This window comes from Micropterus dolomieu, linkage group LG07, assembly GCF_021292245.1.
Source record: "Micropterus dolomieu isolate WLL.071019.BEF.003 ecotype Adirondacks linkage group LG07, ASM2129224v1, whole genome shotgun sequence".
NCBI lineage: Eukaryota > Metazoa > Chordata > Actinopteri > Centrarchiformes > Centrarchidae > Micropterus > Micropterus dolomieu.
The window spans coordinates 16,814,236-16,832,397 of NC_060156.1; the positions used below are offsets into that span (position 1 = coordinate 16,814,236).

Sequence of the window (18,162 nt, forward strand, 5' to 3'; positions counted from 1 at the left end):
TGTCCTTGTGCTTACATTATTATTATCTATATTTGATGTGTTTGTCTTGGTTCCATGTCATCCCAGATGTCTTTAGCCTGTATCAGTCAGCCCAGAATAGCTACCGTTTATTTTAGAATATTTTATTGCAGTTGATATTATGGTGATTAAATACATATTTGGGGGGATATCAGTGCCCTCTGTTCATATCAGCATCTAGCGACTATTAGAAGAAGAGCAGCTTTAAGTACTTCCGCTTTAACAGCTGCTCAACTGTGCTGGCTGCTCTTTGATTGTTGACAGATCTCAACCTACTGGGATCTTTAGTGTCCGAGCAGCCTTTAAAGGCATCATAAGCCTCTCCTTCCTGTACTGCAGCACTGGGTTAGGGCGCCTCATGATCAGGATCATTTGTGTACAGTTGTCAGCGTTGACACGCAGTTCCAGTTTAGGTAAGAAGAACTGTGTTCAACAAAGGGGGAAAGCTTCATGTCGGTGGCTGCAGTTAATGAAAACATGCCTCAACAGATTCACTTGCTCGCCTTTTGCGTTATCACAGTTGCGCTGTCGATTGTCGCCACATTGGTCTGTTTGAACGAGAAAGGTAACGTGAAGGAAGTATTATGAAAGTGTGTTTATGTTAACGTCCTGGTAGCTGTAACTAGCTAGCTAAATTATACGACTCTAAATCTTGTTGGTACCTTTGCCTTTACATGTTGGTGGAGGAGTTGACAGCTTTTTGAGTACACAGGGTCTCTAGGACCCCGCAGACACCTAGCATGCTGAGGAGCAGGCGGAGAAAGGTGAAGTTACCCTCAGAGACTGATCAGAGGTCAGTTTTTAGATTTCCCCTATGAAGGGAAAGGTTGTAAAAAGGGTTCGGGACACCGATCCCCAGTCAGTTTATTTCAAAGCGCTACGTTACGTATTTTGCTAACGACGTGAAAGGATAAACATAGACGGCTAGGCTTTGGCTAGCATACAAAGAGTTTATATTTACAAGGTATTGGAATGGTTCCCAAGTTGAAAACAGTATATATTATCCACACAAGTCCTTCTAAGCTACCTAAATGGCCAGTTGTCGCAGTTGACGTTGTTTTGGACGGCGGCGCCCCGCGGCTTTGATGCAGCTAAGAGCAAAGAGCAGACGTCCATCATAATCCGCAGTGTCAACATATCCGTTCAACTCCGTGTGGAGGAGGTTACTCTGTAAGGATCCGCTATGCAAGCAAACACAACGCGGGGGTTCTTGTGGTCGGACGTAGAGACGAGGACATTGTTGAACATCTGGGGGGAGCAGGACATCCAGGTGGCGCTGGATGGAAACTTCCGAAACAGCTTCGTGTACCGCGACGTTTCCCGGAGGCTGGGTGCGATGGGGTTTGAAAGGACGCCTGAACAATGCCGCGTGCGGATCAAAAGCCTCAAGAGACAGTACTTGCTAGCAAAGGAAGGTAACCTACGGAACAACGGGCAGTATCACAAGATTTGTAAGTTTTATGACACCATGGAGATGATTTTGAGCAACCGGCCCGCTCTTGACCCTCAGGAGTTCACAGACAGCGGGGCGGGAGGAGAGGAGGCCGTGGACGGCCTGGAGGAGGATGGAGAGGATGCTCAGGATGCATACTCTGAGAGTACAGGAGAGTGTCCTTATCCTGCAGAGACTGAAGTGAAGTTGGAATATCCAACAGTTCCCATCCCTATTCCAGTTAAAGTGACAGTGGGCAACAACAACAGTAAGTGCTCCACCTGGTCCACATTCATTGGCTCTTCTATGTCAGATGGATGCAGTATGTTTTGTTTTTTTGTCATTTCTAAAACCATGATAGTTTGATTGTTTATGCTCAAAGATTCATCACATAATGTCTCACCCCTCTCTACTCTAGGCACCTCAGTAAGACCAAACAACAGCAGCCAGTCAGTCAGCAAGCTGTCAGCCAGAGCACCTAAGCGGCCAAGGAAGCGGCGTGCTAACTTCCCAATGGAGAAACTAATGGAGCAGTTTCTGGAGCAGAGCGCCCAGGCAGAGGACAGCTTCTACCGGATGGAGGAGCAGCGCTTGCAGGCGGAAGACCGTCGCAGAGAAGCCGAGCACAGCAGGGAGCTGCACATGCTTCAGATGCTCGGGCAGATGTTCTCCAGCATCTCCTCCGCCAGACCAGGCCCTGCAAACACTCCCTCCAAAACGGCTCCTCCAGCCCACGCTCCCGGGCTTTCCAGTGCGTCCCCGTCATGCACACGTGGCCAGTCCGTTTATCTCAGACGCCCTTCACCCCAGACAGACTGTTTCACCCAGCAAAGTCAACAGTTGAACCCAGATCCCCAGGCATTAGGTATCAGCTTCGGTTTCACGTGTGCAGCCTTGAGGTGGATTTGTGTGAAGAGAAAACAGAAATGAAAGGCGTATCAGCTGTAATGTCAAGGCACAATGAGGGAGCCATTACTCCATTTCACTGTTTTTCTTTAATTAGGTTGTTTGTTTAATATATTTAACTCACAGCACATTATTATCTCTGTTTTAGTGTGTGTGTGTGTGGAAGGTAAAAATGTAGATTAGACACTGACTCAGGCTAAACTTCAAAGTGGTCACTTTGTTTATTTCCTCAGTGTTTGAACGCTACTACAGTTTGGGGTCTACATCACGCAGAGGCATGGATGATGACATCCTCTATATGGTAAAGAGTATAGTCCCTCCACTGACATCCAAAAAGCACAAAGGACAAGATGGACGTATTGGGATCGTTGGAGGATGCCAAGAGTATGTCACACTCATCCTGCATATTAACACCATTCATCCAACATAAGTGTAATTTGCTATTCTTTGCCTTAATTTTTTTCATCTCCACCTCCTGACAGCTATACTGGAGCTCCATACTTTGCTGCCATCTCTGCATTGAAAGTGGTAAGCGGTAATTCTGATCATGCTTCTGACAGATTTATCATTAATGCTACCCAGTCTGGTGCTGTGACTGTGTCCTTTTCTTGTGTCCAGGGGGCTGACTTGTCTCATGTGTTCTGCACCAAAGATGCTGCACCTGTAATCAAATCATACAGCCCTGAGCTCATAGTTCATCCTGTTCTGTAAGTAAAGCTCCACCTGGACCAATTATGATCTGAATGTCCTGTTGATGGGCCATAATTCAGTATGTGTGTTTGTAGTTCACAAATCACAAAAACTAGGCTAATCCATCAAAGAAAACTGCAGTAACAATTTCTATGAAGCCCATATTTATAATGTAGTACAGACGATACCTGCGTAACATATTGTAAAACTTTCAGAATACATTATAAGAGCTGTTGTAAACCTTTTGTAATGCTTGTTGTTAGGGATTAATAGCAGAATTATAACACAGTATAAGGTCTTTTTTCCTAATTGCCTATAATTAGTCTACACATTTTCGATGAAGGGTTACAAGTTGTTCTGGCCGTCATGGTGCTTTCTCACCATGATGAGTGGATAATCTGTTTATGGCATAATGCCTATTAGCTCTTTGTTTTCCTAAGGTAAGCAAAGATGTAACTGTAGGTAGACAGGGAGCTTTACTTTGAGGGTGGGTTCTGGTGTCAGAATCGCCAAAGTGCCTTCAGTGAAAATCAATATAAGACATGTGAAAGTGACAAGAGTGACTTATTCACAGCAGACATTTAGCTTACAATAGCAGGAAAAGCACATGTGAAACACATTTAGTTAACAATGGCTCAGTTACATAAAGTGTCCCAGTGAGCCAGCATGCACAATACCAGGAGCCTGGAACTAGCTCACTTAAATGGAATGTAGTTGTTATTAATGACAATGACATGCCAAGTGTTTGCTAATCAAGTGCATGTGAACTGACATTTCTGAATCTAACAACAGCTACAGTCAGTTACCTGTTCGTTAGGTACACCGAGCTAAAACAAATGCGTGACCTCGACATTTTTGTTGAAACGTTAGTGTGCGGTAAATCAGTGGTTTACTGGTTTTTCACATCAAGGACCCCTTAACTGACACAAATTAGAGAACAGACCACCATTTGATATAATTCTGTCCCAGTGTCTCCCATCTGATTGCAATTTTGCTTTTAGATGTTTTATTACAGAAAGTATATGAAATCTATGACTAAAATAGTCATACATTATGTCACTTATGGATGGAATAATAATGAAAATAACCGTGAGAACCACTGAGCTAAATAACAGAAACACCCCTGTCTCCTACAAAATGATGGTAGAGTTGAATCAACGACTTTCTAAATAAAAATGGAACATTATAACCTTCATAAAGGGAGGATATATTGCTTTTTTACTTTTGTGTTAGACTGAATTAGTTTTAACTAGGTGTACCTAATAAACTAGCAACTGTATATACACCTTTAGGCTTCAAAGAAACATGCCGAAATTGTTAAGAGTAGTGGAGAGCAAATAGCATATCCCAGCAACAATAAAGCAGATATGGTCTCTTCAAAATTTTGGCAATGGACATAGAGGTAATTTGAGCCACAGAGGCATGTTCGCATCCTTCCTTTCAACTACTGGTCTTCATCGTGCATGAACGGGTGTGTGTAAATTGATTCATACGAGTTTTTATCAATGAAAACCGGGATTATTTCTGTGTAATGCATAAAAAAAAAAAATTGCTTTTGGGAATAAGAGCCTAACAAGGGTAAGATTTGTGATCATTTGTGCATTCGAACACATCTAACGTGTGTGTGTGTGTGTGTGTGTGTGTGTGTGTGTGTGTGTGTGTGTGTGTGTGTGTGTGAAGGGACAGTCCTAATGCAGTGGAAGAGATAGAAAAATGGCTCCCAAGACTGCACGGCCTTGTGGTGGGACCAGGTCTAGGGAGAGAAGACTTGTTACTGAAAACAACCAAGGCATGTAGAATATGTTCACTCTTCCTTGCACTCAAACAGTCTGTTGGACCAGCTGCTTGTGCATAACCACAACACTTCAGTAAAATCACATATTTAACAATTGTTAGTGACGAATTAAAGCTGCACAACACAAGTCTTTGTTTGTGGTTCCCTGTGAGTGAGAACGGTGAAAATTATAATTTCATTTCCCAGAAAACATGGCATGTATATTTCTGAGAATGTCAAAGAAATGAGAGACTGTTATACTTGTGATACTGTGACTCTGAACTTTAAGCCATCTGTCCTTTTGTGGGTAAAGAAATGTATACACCTGAAACTCGAATATCTGTCAGGGTAAATAGGACAGTTGTACTGTGGAGTTGTAGCTGAACTTTAATCCAGTTTAAAGATTAATCTGAAGAAACAAGTACATGTGTTTTCTCTCTTTTAGGAGGTGATTGAGAAGTCTAAAGCAAGAGACATCCCTATAGTCATTGATGCAGTAAGTTCCAGCTGTTGAACAGATGGGATATTATTTACAAAGTCATACACAATCAGATGGGATGTGTGTTTACAAAGTCATACACAATCACTGAGTGTGTGTGTGTGTGTGTGTGTCATTTGTTTGTTTTCAACAGGACGGATTATGGCTAGTAACACAGCAGCCATCTGTTATTCAAGGGTACCAGAAGGGCATCCTTACACCTAACTTCATGGAGTTCACCCGACTGTATGAGGCACTGGTGGGTCTCTGCAGAGTTGAGTCAGTCACCAGTTGATGGCATAAAACATACAATGCTGTCTGTTAAACTGTGTGTGTGTGTGTGTGTGTGTGTGTGTGTGTGTGTGTGTGTGTGTTCCTGCCTTAGCACCATGAGCCCATGGACAGCAGTGATCATCAACGCAGCGTCATGCAGCTCAGTGCAGCCATGGGCAACCTCACTTTGGTGCTAAAAGGAGAACAGGATTTCATTTCAGACGGCAGTAAGGGTTAGTATCAAGCCCATGCACAGAAAAAAAATAATATTTATGAGACAAACTTTCCCAGCCAATCTTTCACCTTTTCTATTTGTGTAAGTCATTACTCGGATCTGAGAACCTTTGGATCTCCTTCTTTCATGAGTGTGATATCAAGTTGTGCCTTCTTGTTTTCAGTGATCTCATGCAGTATTGAGGGCAGTGGAAGAAGATGTGGTGGACAGGGTGATCTTCTATCCGGATCTATGGGAGTTTTGGCACACTGGGCACATGCTGCCTCTGCAGTTGGGATGATCAAAAGGTAAAGACATGTTTGTGCATTGTGTGTTAATACTAGTGTGTATAGCACCATTTATTTCTCTCCATTTCCTAATTTTTTTTTGTCCTCCAGTGTGAATCCTTCAGTGGTTGCAGCATTCGGGGCCTGCTGTCTTACAAGACAGTGCAACAGTCAAGCATTCCAGCGACATGGCAGGTCCACCACCACATCAGACATGATCCAGGAGATTGGCTCAGCCTTCAAAAAGATATTTGAAAGCTGAAAACGGCCAACTGAAATCACAATTGTTGTTTAAAAAGCTATACATACATACTCAATTTTACATTCTCTGAAACTGTTGATATAGCAAATGGGTGGACTAGAGGAAAATGTTCTCATCAAGCTGAATTTGAATGAAGGTGAGGGCGATCTGGTGCAAAAATATACACTGACTTGTTGTTTGAGGTGTATTAAATGAACCCTATAAGAAAACCAACAAACGTGGTCTTCCATCTCTGAAGTAGTATCATGAATGTATTCAACCAAACATGTTGCAATAGCTGAATTCTTCACAGCCCACCAAAGAGACTGAGGTGGTAAGATAAATGGGCGCACAGTAAACCAGAAACTTCTTTAAATTTTAAAAATAAATAAGATTTTGTGCAAGAGACCTTTTGAACAAGTTCTCAAAAGCAGCCAATATCATGGCAACGTGCTTTTATCGCCACAGGGTGGCAATATTGATTTGTAACATGGTCATGTCTGTTTAACTACACAGTCAATGAGATGAAAGAAGGGTATTTTAGGTGCTGGTTGAGTATCACAAAGTTAAAATGTAAATGACAATGTTAAAAAAAGTACAAATCAGAGGGATTTTCTTTTAATGCCACTTTATACTTATACTCCTACATCTCAGGGGGAGATATTGTACTTGTTAATTAATTACATTTATCTGACATCTTCGGTTACTAGTTACTTTACAAAGTAAGATTTATACACACAACATATTAAGAGTTTATAAAATATGATGTTTTGTTATAATATATATATATATATATAATATAAATTGGCAACTATTTTGATTCCTTCTGATTATTTTATGTATTTCTAATCATTTTGAGGTTTTGACTGATAAAACAAGCATTGTGAAGGCGTCACTTTGGGCTCTTGGCAACTGTGACAACATTTCTCACTAATTTCAAAATGTCTACCATCGGTTAATATAGAAAATAATAAGCAGATTACTCCATAATGAAGATACTCATTAGCTGCAGTCTGATACAAAATAGTTCAACATCAACCAACTACAGCAATAAAATCCTGCTTTACATTAATGCGTGAGGAATAATAATATAATATATAATATAGTATAACAGTCACAGGACATTGAGTACTTTTAAAACTTTATGTACATTTTCCTGATTATACTTCCATACTTACTCAAGTAACATTTTCAATGCAGTACTTTTACTTCTCACAGACTATTTTTACAGTGAGTTATTAGTACCTTTACTTAAGTAAAGCATCTGAATACTTGATCCACCACTGTATATTTGATTAATTCATTCAACCTGTATCTGTGGCTGCAGAGCATGCGCACAACTGAAAACATTTGTTCAGGCACTTCAGCTAACAGCTAACGTTAGCTGCTGTCGGGGGCCAGTAGTAGGACCTGCAGTCCGTACACGACGTAGCGTTAGCACCGAGAGTCAGAGCAGCATCACAGTGTGTTAAACGTTTGCTGTAGAAAAACTACTGATATCCGCACAGGTAAGTTCATCTGTAAGCCGCCTTACTAACTGCTACGTGAGTGTAATAAAGTTATGTTGAGCGTTTGTTTTTGCGTTTATTAGTGTCGTGGCTCGTTCAGTAACGTTATGCGTTAAAAGCTAACAGAGGCTAATTTGGCTAACAGAAAACGTTACATTGAAGCAAATATGATACAAATAAGACCGCTTAAACTGTCACAACGATTGTGTTTTGTCTTTGTTTCTGTAACGTTAGCTTATCAGCTAAAGTGTTGTGGGGTTTGCCCCTGGGTGAATGAAGTGGCTGTTTAACGTTTCCCTTGGCGTTGCGACGTTAATAATCTTTGTGTTTGACGCATCGAGTAAATCGTCGTTGGTTTAAACCTTCAGCGATGTCAGCCAGCGACTGAAGTTAATGCACGTCACGAGGAAAATCGTATTTTGTTGTGCGTATCGCGTAGAAAAATAGTAAGGCAAAGTTGCAAAGAAGAGAAAGTTGGTTATTTTTAAGTTAACGTTACTTTGACGTGAACGTTAAACTCGCCAGCAGTGTAAAACACGTTGAACAGCTGAAGTTAGCGATAATTATCATTTACATTACACGCTGGAACTCAGCTGTTGTCGATGGAAATGTTTAAGGTCAGGAGTGAATTTATTTTTATTAATATAACTCATCGACACCCATAGTAACGATTTTTAGCGTGACGGCTAGTTCATTGGGAAGTCTAGCTAGCTAACATTAATGTTTCTGTTGTTGTCTTTGCTGTCTCAGTTGGTGCGTAGAAGACCTTAAAGGACACCATGAGGTGCACGCACTAACAACTTCAAGTGGGTAGTTATCTATATTAAGTTACCTGGCGCTTATTTATAGTTACTTATATTCTTGTCGAGTTATTTTTCTTCGGTCACAAACTAGTTAGCTCTCTGTTGGCAGATTTATAGTACACGTTGCATGTTTCAGGATGGCTGACTCCAGATTAGTTGCCCCCCCCCCCCGCCTTTCACTTATTGACCATTATCGTTTATATTTCCGATCTGATTTCAGATCATTTATACTGGAAAACAAGAAGCAATGCAGGAAAGTCTGATGCAACTAAATGAAGTAATGGTTGCAAAGAAAACACCTATTTCTAAATACTTGAGCATTAACGTTCATTCTGCAAGAGCAGTAACTTGTGGCTTTACAGCATCAACACACATTTTAATAATGATTTGTTGTTAACAGGTACAGGTGTCGGGGACGTCCAGGGGTAAAGACGGAGCCGCAATGCTGAACCCGGCCAATGGTGACCCAAGCCACATTGTTGTGAATTATGTTGAGGAGTATTTGGACCTGGTGGAGTCATTACCTTTTGATTTGCAGAGGAGTGTGTCTCTCATGAAGGAAATTGATGCCAGGTATCAAGGTAAAGAACCTAGACCATGCAGTCACTGATGTGAAGGACACAAATCCCTTTCAAATATTTCTACATAAATCAAAACTAAAGACATTACAGAAATCAGGTTGTAACAATAAACATAGTTAAATATTTTACTTTACAGCTTCCTTAGTTAAAAAAAAAAGGCAAACAGTATATGTTATTAGGATGTCAACAGGCAAGGTGAGCAGCGGTTTATTGTCCAGTGGTAGTGTGCATTTCAGATGGGCATACAATTCAGCAAATGTGGAGAGTAAATTCACATTTATATATGAATGTTTTGTCAACAGCAACTTATAAAGTCAGAACAACTGCACTCAATTAGCTTCTAAACTATTTCCTGTTTTACTTCATTGTAAACAAGTAAATGAGCAGGTACTGGTGTTCCTGCTAAACACTTTGCATAGCACATTGTAGACATGTAACTATAATGTAAAGCTACAGAGTACATTGCACCTGCATGTCTGAAACCATAGCTCTTAACCTCTCTCACTAGATTGTGCCTAAAGTCGACCACTTTGCCCACTCAGCAGTCTCATCACCTTCCCCGGAAGTAGTCGGTATCATCTCCTGCTTTAAATGGCATGCTTGTTCAACATACAGGATGCACCTTTCATGTCCATTGACAGCAGACTAAACTAACAGATTTGTCTCCAGATAAGATCACAAACTATAATGTACTTGAATATTTCATTCCGTGCATGTTAAGTGACACACCTGAACCCAAAAACTACACTCAGTTGCCAGTTTATTATGTACAACTTGCAAATGCAATCTAATACAACAACACTGCAATAATGTATACAACTTAACATATAGGTGTGGTCATATTTGTTTCACCTAGTTAGACTTATTATAATCACACCTCTTAGTAGAAATTCACAGAAACTACATTCTCCAAAATTACCATTATAACCATTTTGGCACTATCTATTGGCTATCATATTAAACAGCATTAGTTTTAGTTAAGTGATGTTACAGAACAGTAACACAGTTTATTACAGCCACAAGTACTTGCTACACTAGGCAGACATACAGTGGTATATAGTAAATAGTGCAGTTTGTTCACAAAATTTTCACCAACACCCTTCACACATGCATTGGAGAAATTATCTATTACAAAATGTAATTAGGTGAAAGTTTGACATTTCTTTTGTCTGTACATTTTGAGAATATGTTGAATTTCAGTATTCTTATTCCAACTTGTTCCCCCCCCATTGATTTATTTATTGGCAGATGTTCTGAAGGAGCTTGATGATGCTTATGAACGGTATCGCCGGGAATCTGACTCTTTTCAGAGGCGAAAGCTTCAGTTATCTATTCAGAGGGCGCTGATTCGCAGTCAAGAGCTCGGAGATGAGAAGATCCAGATTGCTGGTCAAATGGTACGTAAAGAACACCCTGTAGCTGCTCCAGTCGAGCTGCTAATTGGCAAACTTCAAGGTCAGAGTGTGTGTGTAACTGTGTGAGCATAGATAAGTGCTCTCCTGGAACATGTGTGCTCAGAAATAATCTACCCTGAGTACATACAAAGTAAAAAAGGTTTTACAGGCCTGCTAAAAGGCCTTTTTGTATTGGGGTGTAACTGGTTTTCCATTTTACACAGATTTGAATTTCACTGGAATAAGTACCAGGAACAACTTCTTTGAACATTTGCAGGACTCCAGCAGTAAACACTGAGTCGTCTTCTTATAATTCCACACTAGAGGGTTATCATAAACAACACCATATTGAATCTTCCACTTCAACAAATGTTTGGTATGTCACATTGGCAGTGGATGCATCTCTTTCAGCTTTTATTTTTAATTCTTAGAGAAGAGGTTAAACCATTGTAAAGCTGTATGATTTATCCAAGGAAGGCCATACTACAGGTTACAACACCATCTACCCAACTAAACAAGTTTTAAGCTTGATTATACTTCTGCTTCAAATCTACGCTGTAGCCTTCACATAACCCCGTAACCTATGCCGTAGCCTGACGTGCACCTTCCCAAAAATGTAACTAGACGTCGCGTCACGGCAGACCGTAAGAACTGCAATTGGTCGGCTGGGTAGCCTTGAATTTCCTCCAAGCCCACATGTAGTGCTTCGTGGTTTGAAGTAAGTTTTACTAGCGGCTAATCCAGTGGCTGTAAAATGGTGGATCAATATATTTGAGTGTCACTACCCACGCGAAATGTCACTATCAGAATGTGATCCATTCGGTCGATAACATTTGAAAAGTCTACAAGAGCTGCACGTATATCCTTTAACCCCCACTCAAGTTAGTGGAGGGCTAAACTGGAAGTTAGCCTGCTTGGCCGGCAATTATAACATGCATGGCTACGTGCATTGCTTACACTGTAGGTTAGGGCATATAAGTATAAATTGCGCTTCAGTCACCGTGTACTTTGTTTGTTTCAGGTGGAGTTGGTTGAGAACCGAACACGACAGCTGGACTGGCATTCTGAACTTCTCCTTTCCTCTCAAGAAGTCCCAGAGAGCCACGTCCCCACAGCAACAACCATGACAACCACTGCAGCATCCATGATGTCGTCATCGTCATCATCGTCAGCCACCATCACGCCGGGCAAAACTAGCCACCATGACAAGAAGCGTGACGAGGTCACCCCCGGCTCAGGCGGCGGAGACAAGGCTGGAGGGAAACGCTCGAGACGTCAGAAAAATGGAGAACCACGGGAAAGTTACGGAGGTCTGGATCACGCTGAGGAAGTGGGAGTGGGGGCATCCCGGGAAAAAAGGGCCAAAACAAGTTCAAAGAAGAAGAAAAGGTCAAAAGGAAAGTCTGAGAGAGAAGTATCACCCCCAGACCTGCCCATTGATCCAGATGAGCCAACATACTGCCTGTGTGAGCAGGTGTCCTACGGAGAAATGATTGGCTGCGACAACGATGAATGTCCCATTGAGTGGTTTCATTTCTCCTGTGTTGGGCTCCATCATAAGCCCAAGGGCAAGTGGTACTGCCCCAAGTGTAGGGGTGAGAATGAGAAGACCATGGACAAGGCCTTGGAGAGGGCCAAGAAGGAGAGGGCGTACAACAGGTAGCTCGCTCTGTCTGGCCCAATGAACACTATTGCGCAAATGTAATTTTATGTCCTTTGTTTCCCTTTACTGTCAAAACTGTTTTGAAAAGTTTTGAATTGTGAGGGATCCTGTAAATAGTTATTTTTGTAACTGTAGCTGCATAGCTGAGACACAAGATTGCTCCCTCCTGGTTTGGATCATTTGTAAAGAATGAGCATAGTACAGTACAACCTGCATGTAGCCAGCTGTCCTACATCCCCTTGTCATCATGCATGCAACATCACCTCCTCCCTTCACATATGCTCAATTAACAAATAAAACATTTCTAAACAAAAGAAGAATGTTATGTTTACATCCATTCAGTGTGAAGTGAAGAATCCATAGAAAATGAAGGTGACGTCATTGTGCAGTGTCCTGTCTTAAGTAAACTATTGTGTCCATAATCACTCATGCACTACTTCCTATTTAACAGACACACTGTAGTAGTTTATTCTGTAGTGAGCAGTAAACTGAGATTTTGGACAATTGTGGAGCATCTTTTTGAATCATCACATAAGTGTCACAACAGACTTTCTGTAAAATGTGACTTCGCATTGTGGGATTGTTAGCAGGAAGTAAAGTATACTTATATCATTGATATTTCTGAACGATGTATCAAGACTATGTGAAAGGGGTGGCATTTAGTAATGAAACTACAGTGAATAATCACCTGAATCTGCTGCCCCCTTTGGCTTTACAGAGTTTTAGTGAGACTGTAACTGGATACTGCTGAAGTCTCATTTGCTTTTGCTGAACTTTAGAAGGAATTTTAAGATGCGCTGGACTATAGATTTTGTCGCCCATCACTAAGTTTCTTTAAGAGGTATCTCTTTGTGGCCAGTATGGAGAACAGGAACAAAAAATCTTTACATTTTAGTCAATTCAAATAAAAAGGTGTAAATATAGTACACTACATACTAAATAGGAAGTGATTTCAGCCTACATTTGTAATCTGTTGTAAATAAGCCATCAATCACACTAGAAAGTTTCACTTATAACTCAAGTGATGAGTTTTGTTGCTCTAGTGTATATTTCAAATGATACAACTTTAACAGTGGCATTTATGGCATGTTTAATATGTTGATGTAGCGATGATAACTCCCATGTTATTTAGGGACTAGATTATATTTGTATGCAAAACCACAGTTTACCTCACTGGCATTGCCTTGAATTGACATACTGGTCTCACAAAACTTGACACAGCATCAGTATTAACCCCTGTCGAAGCAAGAAAATAATATAGAATTTGCAGTTACAATAAAAAGCTTCACGCAAAACACATGGATTCGCCTTTTTTTTTATTTACAAGTGCTGAAAAAACATGACATGGGGGACAACCAGTGCAAAATCTGTACATAAATTCAGTTGCAGGTTTCTTATATACATGAGTACTGAACAAGAACGTGAATACACTCCTTCTGTCATGCATGTAACAGTTCACAACACAGTAAGACATGGTGTAGATGTCTGATTTAGGTAGTAGTCCCTGATGCTCATGCTGCTCATTCTCCCAGGGAAAAGGTAGGATCTCATAGGAGCTCAGACAAACTGCCTTGTGAAAAACTGACAGAAAAGATGAGGAGCATAACAGAAGAGCACCCATGCCTTCATTAATACACCTCCAAAACATTTAACATAATTAGTCATGGGGAGTTATTAAATGAGTTAGAACACCAGAATTTTTGGGTAATGGCCCACGAGTCCATATTGACAAAACATCAAGGCAAGATTCAGCACATTTCCCCTGACGGACTGGAAAAGGATAGATTAGAAAAAATGAATCCCTCTTGGCGGGCACGAAAAAAAAAAAACATTCTATGAAGGGTAATTGAAGGTAAAGTGCATAAAAGCTTAAAATCGGAAAAGGTGGTGGTGGGGGGCCCAAAAATTAAGAGGTACTCCACTAAAACTTGCAGCACACACAGCTTAACAATGGAGAGAGCAGCTATCAGGATTGTCAGGTCAACTGTCTCTCCAGCTTTGTTCTACGATGGCAGACACACGCTTCTCGTACTCCCGCTTGTTCTCCTGGTACAGCTGAGCTGCCTGACTGTTGGCTGGACTGTTGGGGTTTGGTTCATCAAGCAGAGACTGAGTAAAAGAGGATAAATACTGAAAGTGAGAAAGTTTTAGTGGACAACTAACAAACATGTGTCAACCCATTCATCTACTTACACACACACACATTCACAGCGGTTTCCAGGTACATCCATTTTAAACAGGGCTTCGGCAGCAACTTCAGAATCTTTCAATTTGTCATCTGACCTTTGACCAAAATATCTGACTATTATGCAACAAGTTTATTTTTTATTCTGTATTAGAATTATTGTTACCACTAAAATAGTGCATGAAACTATCAATATAATAAGGATAAACAATTTATTTTCAATAGTCTCTCTCTACAATTATTTACAATAGAGCTGTGATTAATGTTCTATAATTGGTTAATTAATCGATTAGCCAAAATTCTCTGGTTCCAGCTTCTCAAATGTTATCCTTTGGTGTCCTTAGTCTTCTATAACCTTAACTGAATGTCTTTGGCTTTTGGACTGTCAGTCTGATGAAGCAAGACATTTGAAGATATCACCTTGGGCTCTAGGGACCTTCACTATAACGATTAATTGAGTAAATAATCAAAATAATAAATTAAAATCGATACTCAAAATAATCGTTAGTAGCAGCCCTGCATTAAATTTAAAAATCTCACTGTATTTTGTACCCAGCATTTTCCTTTTCCCAGAGGACTCATTTTGTACAATTGTATACAACAGGACATTTTGTAACAATTGTGATTTACAATGATCTGAATCTTTATCTAGTAAAGATGTTTTTTTTTGTTTTTTGTTTTTTTTTTAAAAATCACTAAACTCAGCCTTTTTTTTCAGTTTATGTTTGAAGTAAATAAGGGTACATGCATTTACAGCTATTATTGTATTGTTGTTTATTGACACTTCCTATCCTATCTCGAAGCGCATCGGCTATCGTCTAAGAGATTTAGCCTCTGGGGGCAACGGCCAGTGTTTTGGGGGTTCTGGTATAACCAACAGATATCCAGGCCAAGACTTCCTCTTCAGTGCACCAGACATTGTTTACAGTCAGATTAGCAATCTTGGAACCGACTGGCTATCATCTGACAGCAATTTGAATGCAGATAAATTAATAAAAAGCTAATATCTAGGGTTCCAACATTGGTAAAATGCTCAAACGTCATCAGGCAACAGCCGATGTGTTCGGAGGTGCCACTGTTCTCCACACGGACAGTATGCAACAAAGCCTGCTCAAACATGATTGGTCGACACTACTCGGACTACAAACCGAAAATATCAAAATCTTCTTTGGCTACATTTGTGTGCAGAGACCTGTTCATAGAGATTACTTCCTACCTGGATAGATGTCAGAATAGAGGAGACATCGTAAGTGGGACTCCACCGATTCTGTAGAATGTCCAAACATATACTGCCATCTGCATAGACTGTGGATAAAAACACAATTATACACGACCAACAAATATCAACACTATAAAAAGGTGAAAATAAGAGTTTTCCTACCATTTGGATGAAACATCTTTGACACAAATCGTACTGTGGGGGGTTTGTTGGGGTATTCTTCTGTGAACTCAACAATGAGTTTAAATGTACCTGGTACAAAGACACAAAAAACTAAGTTAAATCTGACAAGTTACTATGCTAGATATGATTTCTATGCAATATAGTGACAATATGGGTTACTACACAAAAGGGTACGTCATGAACACAGTGAGATGCTTACCGTCCTCAAAGGGAGTTCCTTCAGGGCTGTCAGGTTAAAGAAAAAATAAATAAATTTGTCATTCATTTCATACTTCATGCACAAATGTACATTTACATCTGTAGTTGGTCTGTCTGACCATAGAAAGTATGGCTGTGCATCATTGTTTTACCCAAATATGACTGCATTCCACACCATGATGTTGTTTTCAGATGGGGCACCGCTGACACCAGCTGGAGGGTCCTCTTGTAGTCTTCATAAAAAAAAGAGAAAGGAAATAGATTTATTCAGCCAGACTACTCAAGTGAGAGTCTAGTGAATTACATAGCCTTGTTCCTCTTTCAACATTAAGCCACAACCAATTTAATATTTTAAATAAATATAACTCCATCTGCCAACGTGGCTGATGGCAGGTACAGCAGACTCCGTTGCCACATTACAAAATTATTGATAACTTCCCCACTTTTCTTGTGCCACTTGCACACTTAACCCTGGTTGGTGTTCCGTATTTTTAAAGAAAGCAAGTCCGCCTTCTGCTTTGAAAAAATATATACATATCATGATAGCAACCAAGCAACTGCCAATCAAGTCAGTGCCGTGAGTTGCGTAAGTTTTGGGCATTGTAATTTCTTATTAACTACAATGAAACATCATAAGGTTTTATCAGCTGAGATAAACATTAATGTCAGAACTTACTAGTTATCAACCTAAATGTGGTTCAGAGACTAACACCGTGGCAGCTTAAAGTTCTCGCTAACTTTTAATTAAGGCACAATAAATGAGAGGAACATTGACATTCATAGGAGTGGCTATGTAATGTGTATTTATTAGAAACATTTATCATAACCTCAACATTTTAAAATTATTTTCAAATTTTGAATAGCATTTCATGTCCCCACAGTGTTTTAACCAGAAGTCCTTTATACAGCTGTTCTCCACTCCCATCACCTGAAAAGACCTGTCCAAATCCCTGCAGGTTAAGGAGTCCTGTCTGAACTTAAAAGACAAAAGCTAATACTCGGGACAATCAAAGGATCTGGAGCAGCTGAAATTTACTGTCAGATCAAAACATGTTTGAGGACCCCTAATTAGCCAGGTTAATCTAAATTGGGATATGGAGGGATTTCATTTACTCATATTGGCACCCGATGCAGATTTTTCGTGGACAAAGTGTTCTATTACTGTTAGAAGACAGCATGATGCAGACTTGAGAAAACGCAGCCCGAGTAATGTTAAACATTGTGGCTACTGCTTTGGCTTAATGTTGTGCTTCTCACGTTCAACACAATGCATGTTGGGGATCTCTGGATAATAACAGACTGTATATAAAGACTAACGTTAAATCACAATAACTTCCCGAACATCTTTGACAAACAACTTTCATTTTAAGATAACGTTAAGCTAATGTTGGTAAGCAGGGTACACTGACTTAATGAAACGACAGGCTTAAATTCATGGGACACTAACGGTTGTTCCGTTGCATTAAGTGTGCCCCCCCCCAATAATAAAATGGTCAACCGGCCACATGTCACTGAAATTTAACGTAAAATGCTTGCTATTTTAAAGATTTAGCTAGCAGCCGTAAACTGTGACAGTAACGTTAACATTAGTCGATTAACCTGTTAGCATGTATTAGCTAGCACTGTTAGCTTCTGGCTACCAGGAAAGTACTTTTACAAAATTAACCATATTTCACTGAAAAGTTTCTGAACACAAGAATATTTAACGTCACATCGTGTTTGTTTTCCGTTCGTACGGTCTGTGAAGATTGGTGAACCAATAGGTTAGTTATATAGACAAATACTGGTTAGCTATGCTAAGCTATCGAAAGCTAGGCTAATGTTAGCTGTTTTTGACGAATCATAGCTAACTAACATTATCGGCGTCGGTATAATTTCTGTCCATCAACTCACCGTTTAAAATCTCTCATAAGTCTTCTTCTAGCCGGGGTTGACATAGTTTAACTTGTGGAACACGTCACGTTAATAGGAGCTTATTTTATAAAATAAAAAAGGTTGTATTTAAAAGTTATTTGACACCTCCACAGTAACCCCGTTCACCGCAACCCCAACGCTTCCTGACACTCGATAATCCTCCCCACCTAGGTTCATAGGACGATACCACATCATGGAAAG

The 18,162-nt window shown here is 40.2% G+C and overlaps 3 protein-coding genes across 12 annotated transcripts; 2 read left to right on the top strand and 1 right to left on the bottom strand.

Annotated features, from left to right (window-relative positions):
• Nucleotides 1–275: 275 nt before the first annotated feature.
• naxd (NAD(P)HX dehydratase) lies at nt 276–6,547 on the top strand. Of its 3 annotated transcripts, XM_046053508.1 has the most exons (11): nt 601–1,718; nt 1,869–2,315; nt 2,590–2,740; nt 2,839–2,884; nt 2,975–3,063; nt 4,727–4,835; nt 5,266–5,316; nt 5,453–5,557; nt 5,684–5,804; nt 5,970–6,093; nt 6,184–6,547. In XM_046053508.1, the coding sequence occupies exons 1-11, from the start codon at nt 1,202–1,204 to the stop codon at nt 6,332–6,334; spliced, it is 1,911 nt and encodes a 636-aa protein (XP_045909464.1). In that variant the 5' UTR covers nt 601–1,201; the 3' UTR covers nt 6,335–6,547. The 3 variants fall into 3 exon arrangements, with proteins under 3 accessions (XP_045909466.1, XP_045909465.1, XP_045909464.1); XM_046053510.1 differs by lacking the exons at nt 601–1,718; nt 1,869–2,315 and adding an exon at nt 276–431; XM_046053509.1 differs by lacking the exons at nt 601–1,718; nt 1,869–2,315 and adding an exon at nt 440–583.
• A 1,117-nt stretch (nt 6,548–7,664) lies between these two features.
• On the top strand, nt 7,665–13,557 carry ing1 (inhibitor of growth family, member 1). 8 transcript variants are annotated; one of them, XM_046053538.1, is made up of 6 exons: nt 7,665–7,821; nt 8,572–8,627; nt 8,845–8,901; nt 9,025–9,205; nt 10,454–10,602; nt 11,621–13,557. In XM_046053538.1, exons 3-6 carry the CDS (start codon nt 8,872–8,874, stop codon nt 12,260–12,262), a joined length of 1,002 nt encoding a protein of 333 aa, XP_045909494.1. In that variant the 5' UTR covers nt 7,665–7,821; nt 8,572–8,627; nt 8,845–8,871; the 3' UTR covers nt 12,263–13,557. The 8 variants fall into 8 exon arrangements, with proteins under 8 accessions (XP_045909494.1, XP_045909496.1, XP_045909500.1 ...); XM_046053540.1 differs by having other exon boundaries at nt 8,845–8,877; XM_046053541.1 differs by lacking the exon at nt 7,665–7,821 and adding an exon at nt 8,244–8,438 and having other exon boundaries at nt 8,845–8,877.
• Nucleotides 13,558–13,561: 4 nt separating this feature from the next.
• On the bottom strand, nt 13,562–18,114 carry ube2al (ubiquitin conjugating enzyme E2 A, like). The gene is made up of 6 exons (XM_046053553.1): nt 17,941–18,114; nt 16,200–16,280; nt 16,049–16,074; nt 15,829–15,918; nt 15,664–15,752; nt 13,562–14,371 (listed from the first exon to the last, which is right to left on the bottom strand). The coding sequence occupies exons 1-6, from the start codon at nt 17,982–17,984 to the stop codon at nt 14,243–14,245; spliced, it is 459 nt and encodes a 152-aa protein (XP_045909509.1). The 5' UTR covers nt 17,985–18,114; the 3' UTR covers nt 13,562–14,242.
• Between the last annotated feature and the right edge of the window lie 48 nt (nt 18,115–18,162).

What these genes read in the sequence shown, in the direction of transcription:
- naxd (XM_046053508.1), top strand. Translation starts at nt 1,202, where the DNA reads ATGCAAGCAAACACAACGCGGGGGTTCTTGTGGTCGGACGTAGAGACG. An exon ending in CCATCTCTGCATTGAAAGTG is followed by an intron (nt 2,885 to 2,974) that starts GTAAGCGGTAAT and finishes TCTTGTGTCCAG; the next exon opens with GGGGCTGACTTGTCTCATGT. An exon ending in CCCGACTGTATGAGGCACTG is followed by an intron (nt 5,558 to 5,683) that starts GTGGGTCTCTGC and finishes TTCCTGCCTTAG; the next exon opens with CACCATGAGCCCATGGACAG.
- ing1 (XM_046053538.1), top strand. Translation starts at nt 8,872, where the DNA reads ATGCAGGAAAGTCTGATGCAACTAAATGAA. An exon ending in AATTGATGCCAGGTATCAAG is followed by an intron (nt 9,206 to 10,453) that starts GTAAAGAACCTA and finishes ATTTATTGGCAG; the next exon opens with ATGTTCTGAAGGAGCTTGAT. An exon ending in TCCAGATTGCTGGTCAAATG is followed by an intron (nt 10,603 to 11,620) that starts GTACGTAAAGAA and finishes TGTTTGTTTCAG; the next exon opens with GTGGAGTTGGTTGAGAACCG.
- ube2al (XM_046053553.1), bottom strand. Translation starts at nt 17,984, where the DNA reads ATGTCAACCCCGGCTAGAAGAAGACTTATGAGAGATTTTAAACG. An exon ending in TGGAATGCAGTCATATTTGG is followed by an intron (nt 16,075 to 16,199) that starts GTAAAACAATGA and finishes TTAACCTGACAG; the next exon opens with CCCTGAAGGAACTCCCTTTG. An exon ending in AGGAACTCCCTTTGAGGACG is followed by an intron (nt 15,919 to 16,048) that starts GTAAGCATCTCA and finishes TCTTTGTACCAG; the next exon opens with GTACATTTAAACTCATTGTT.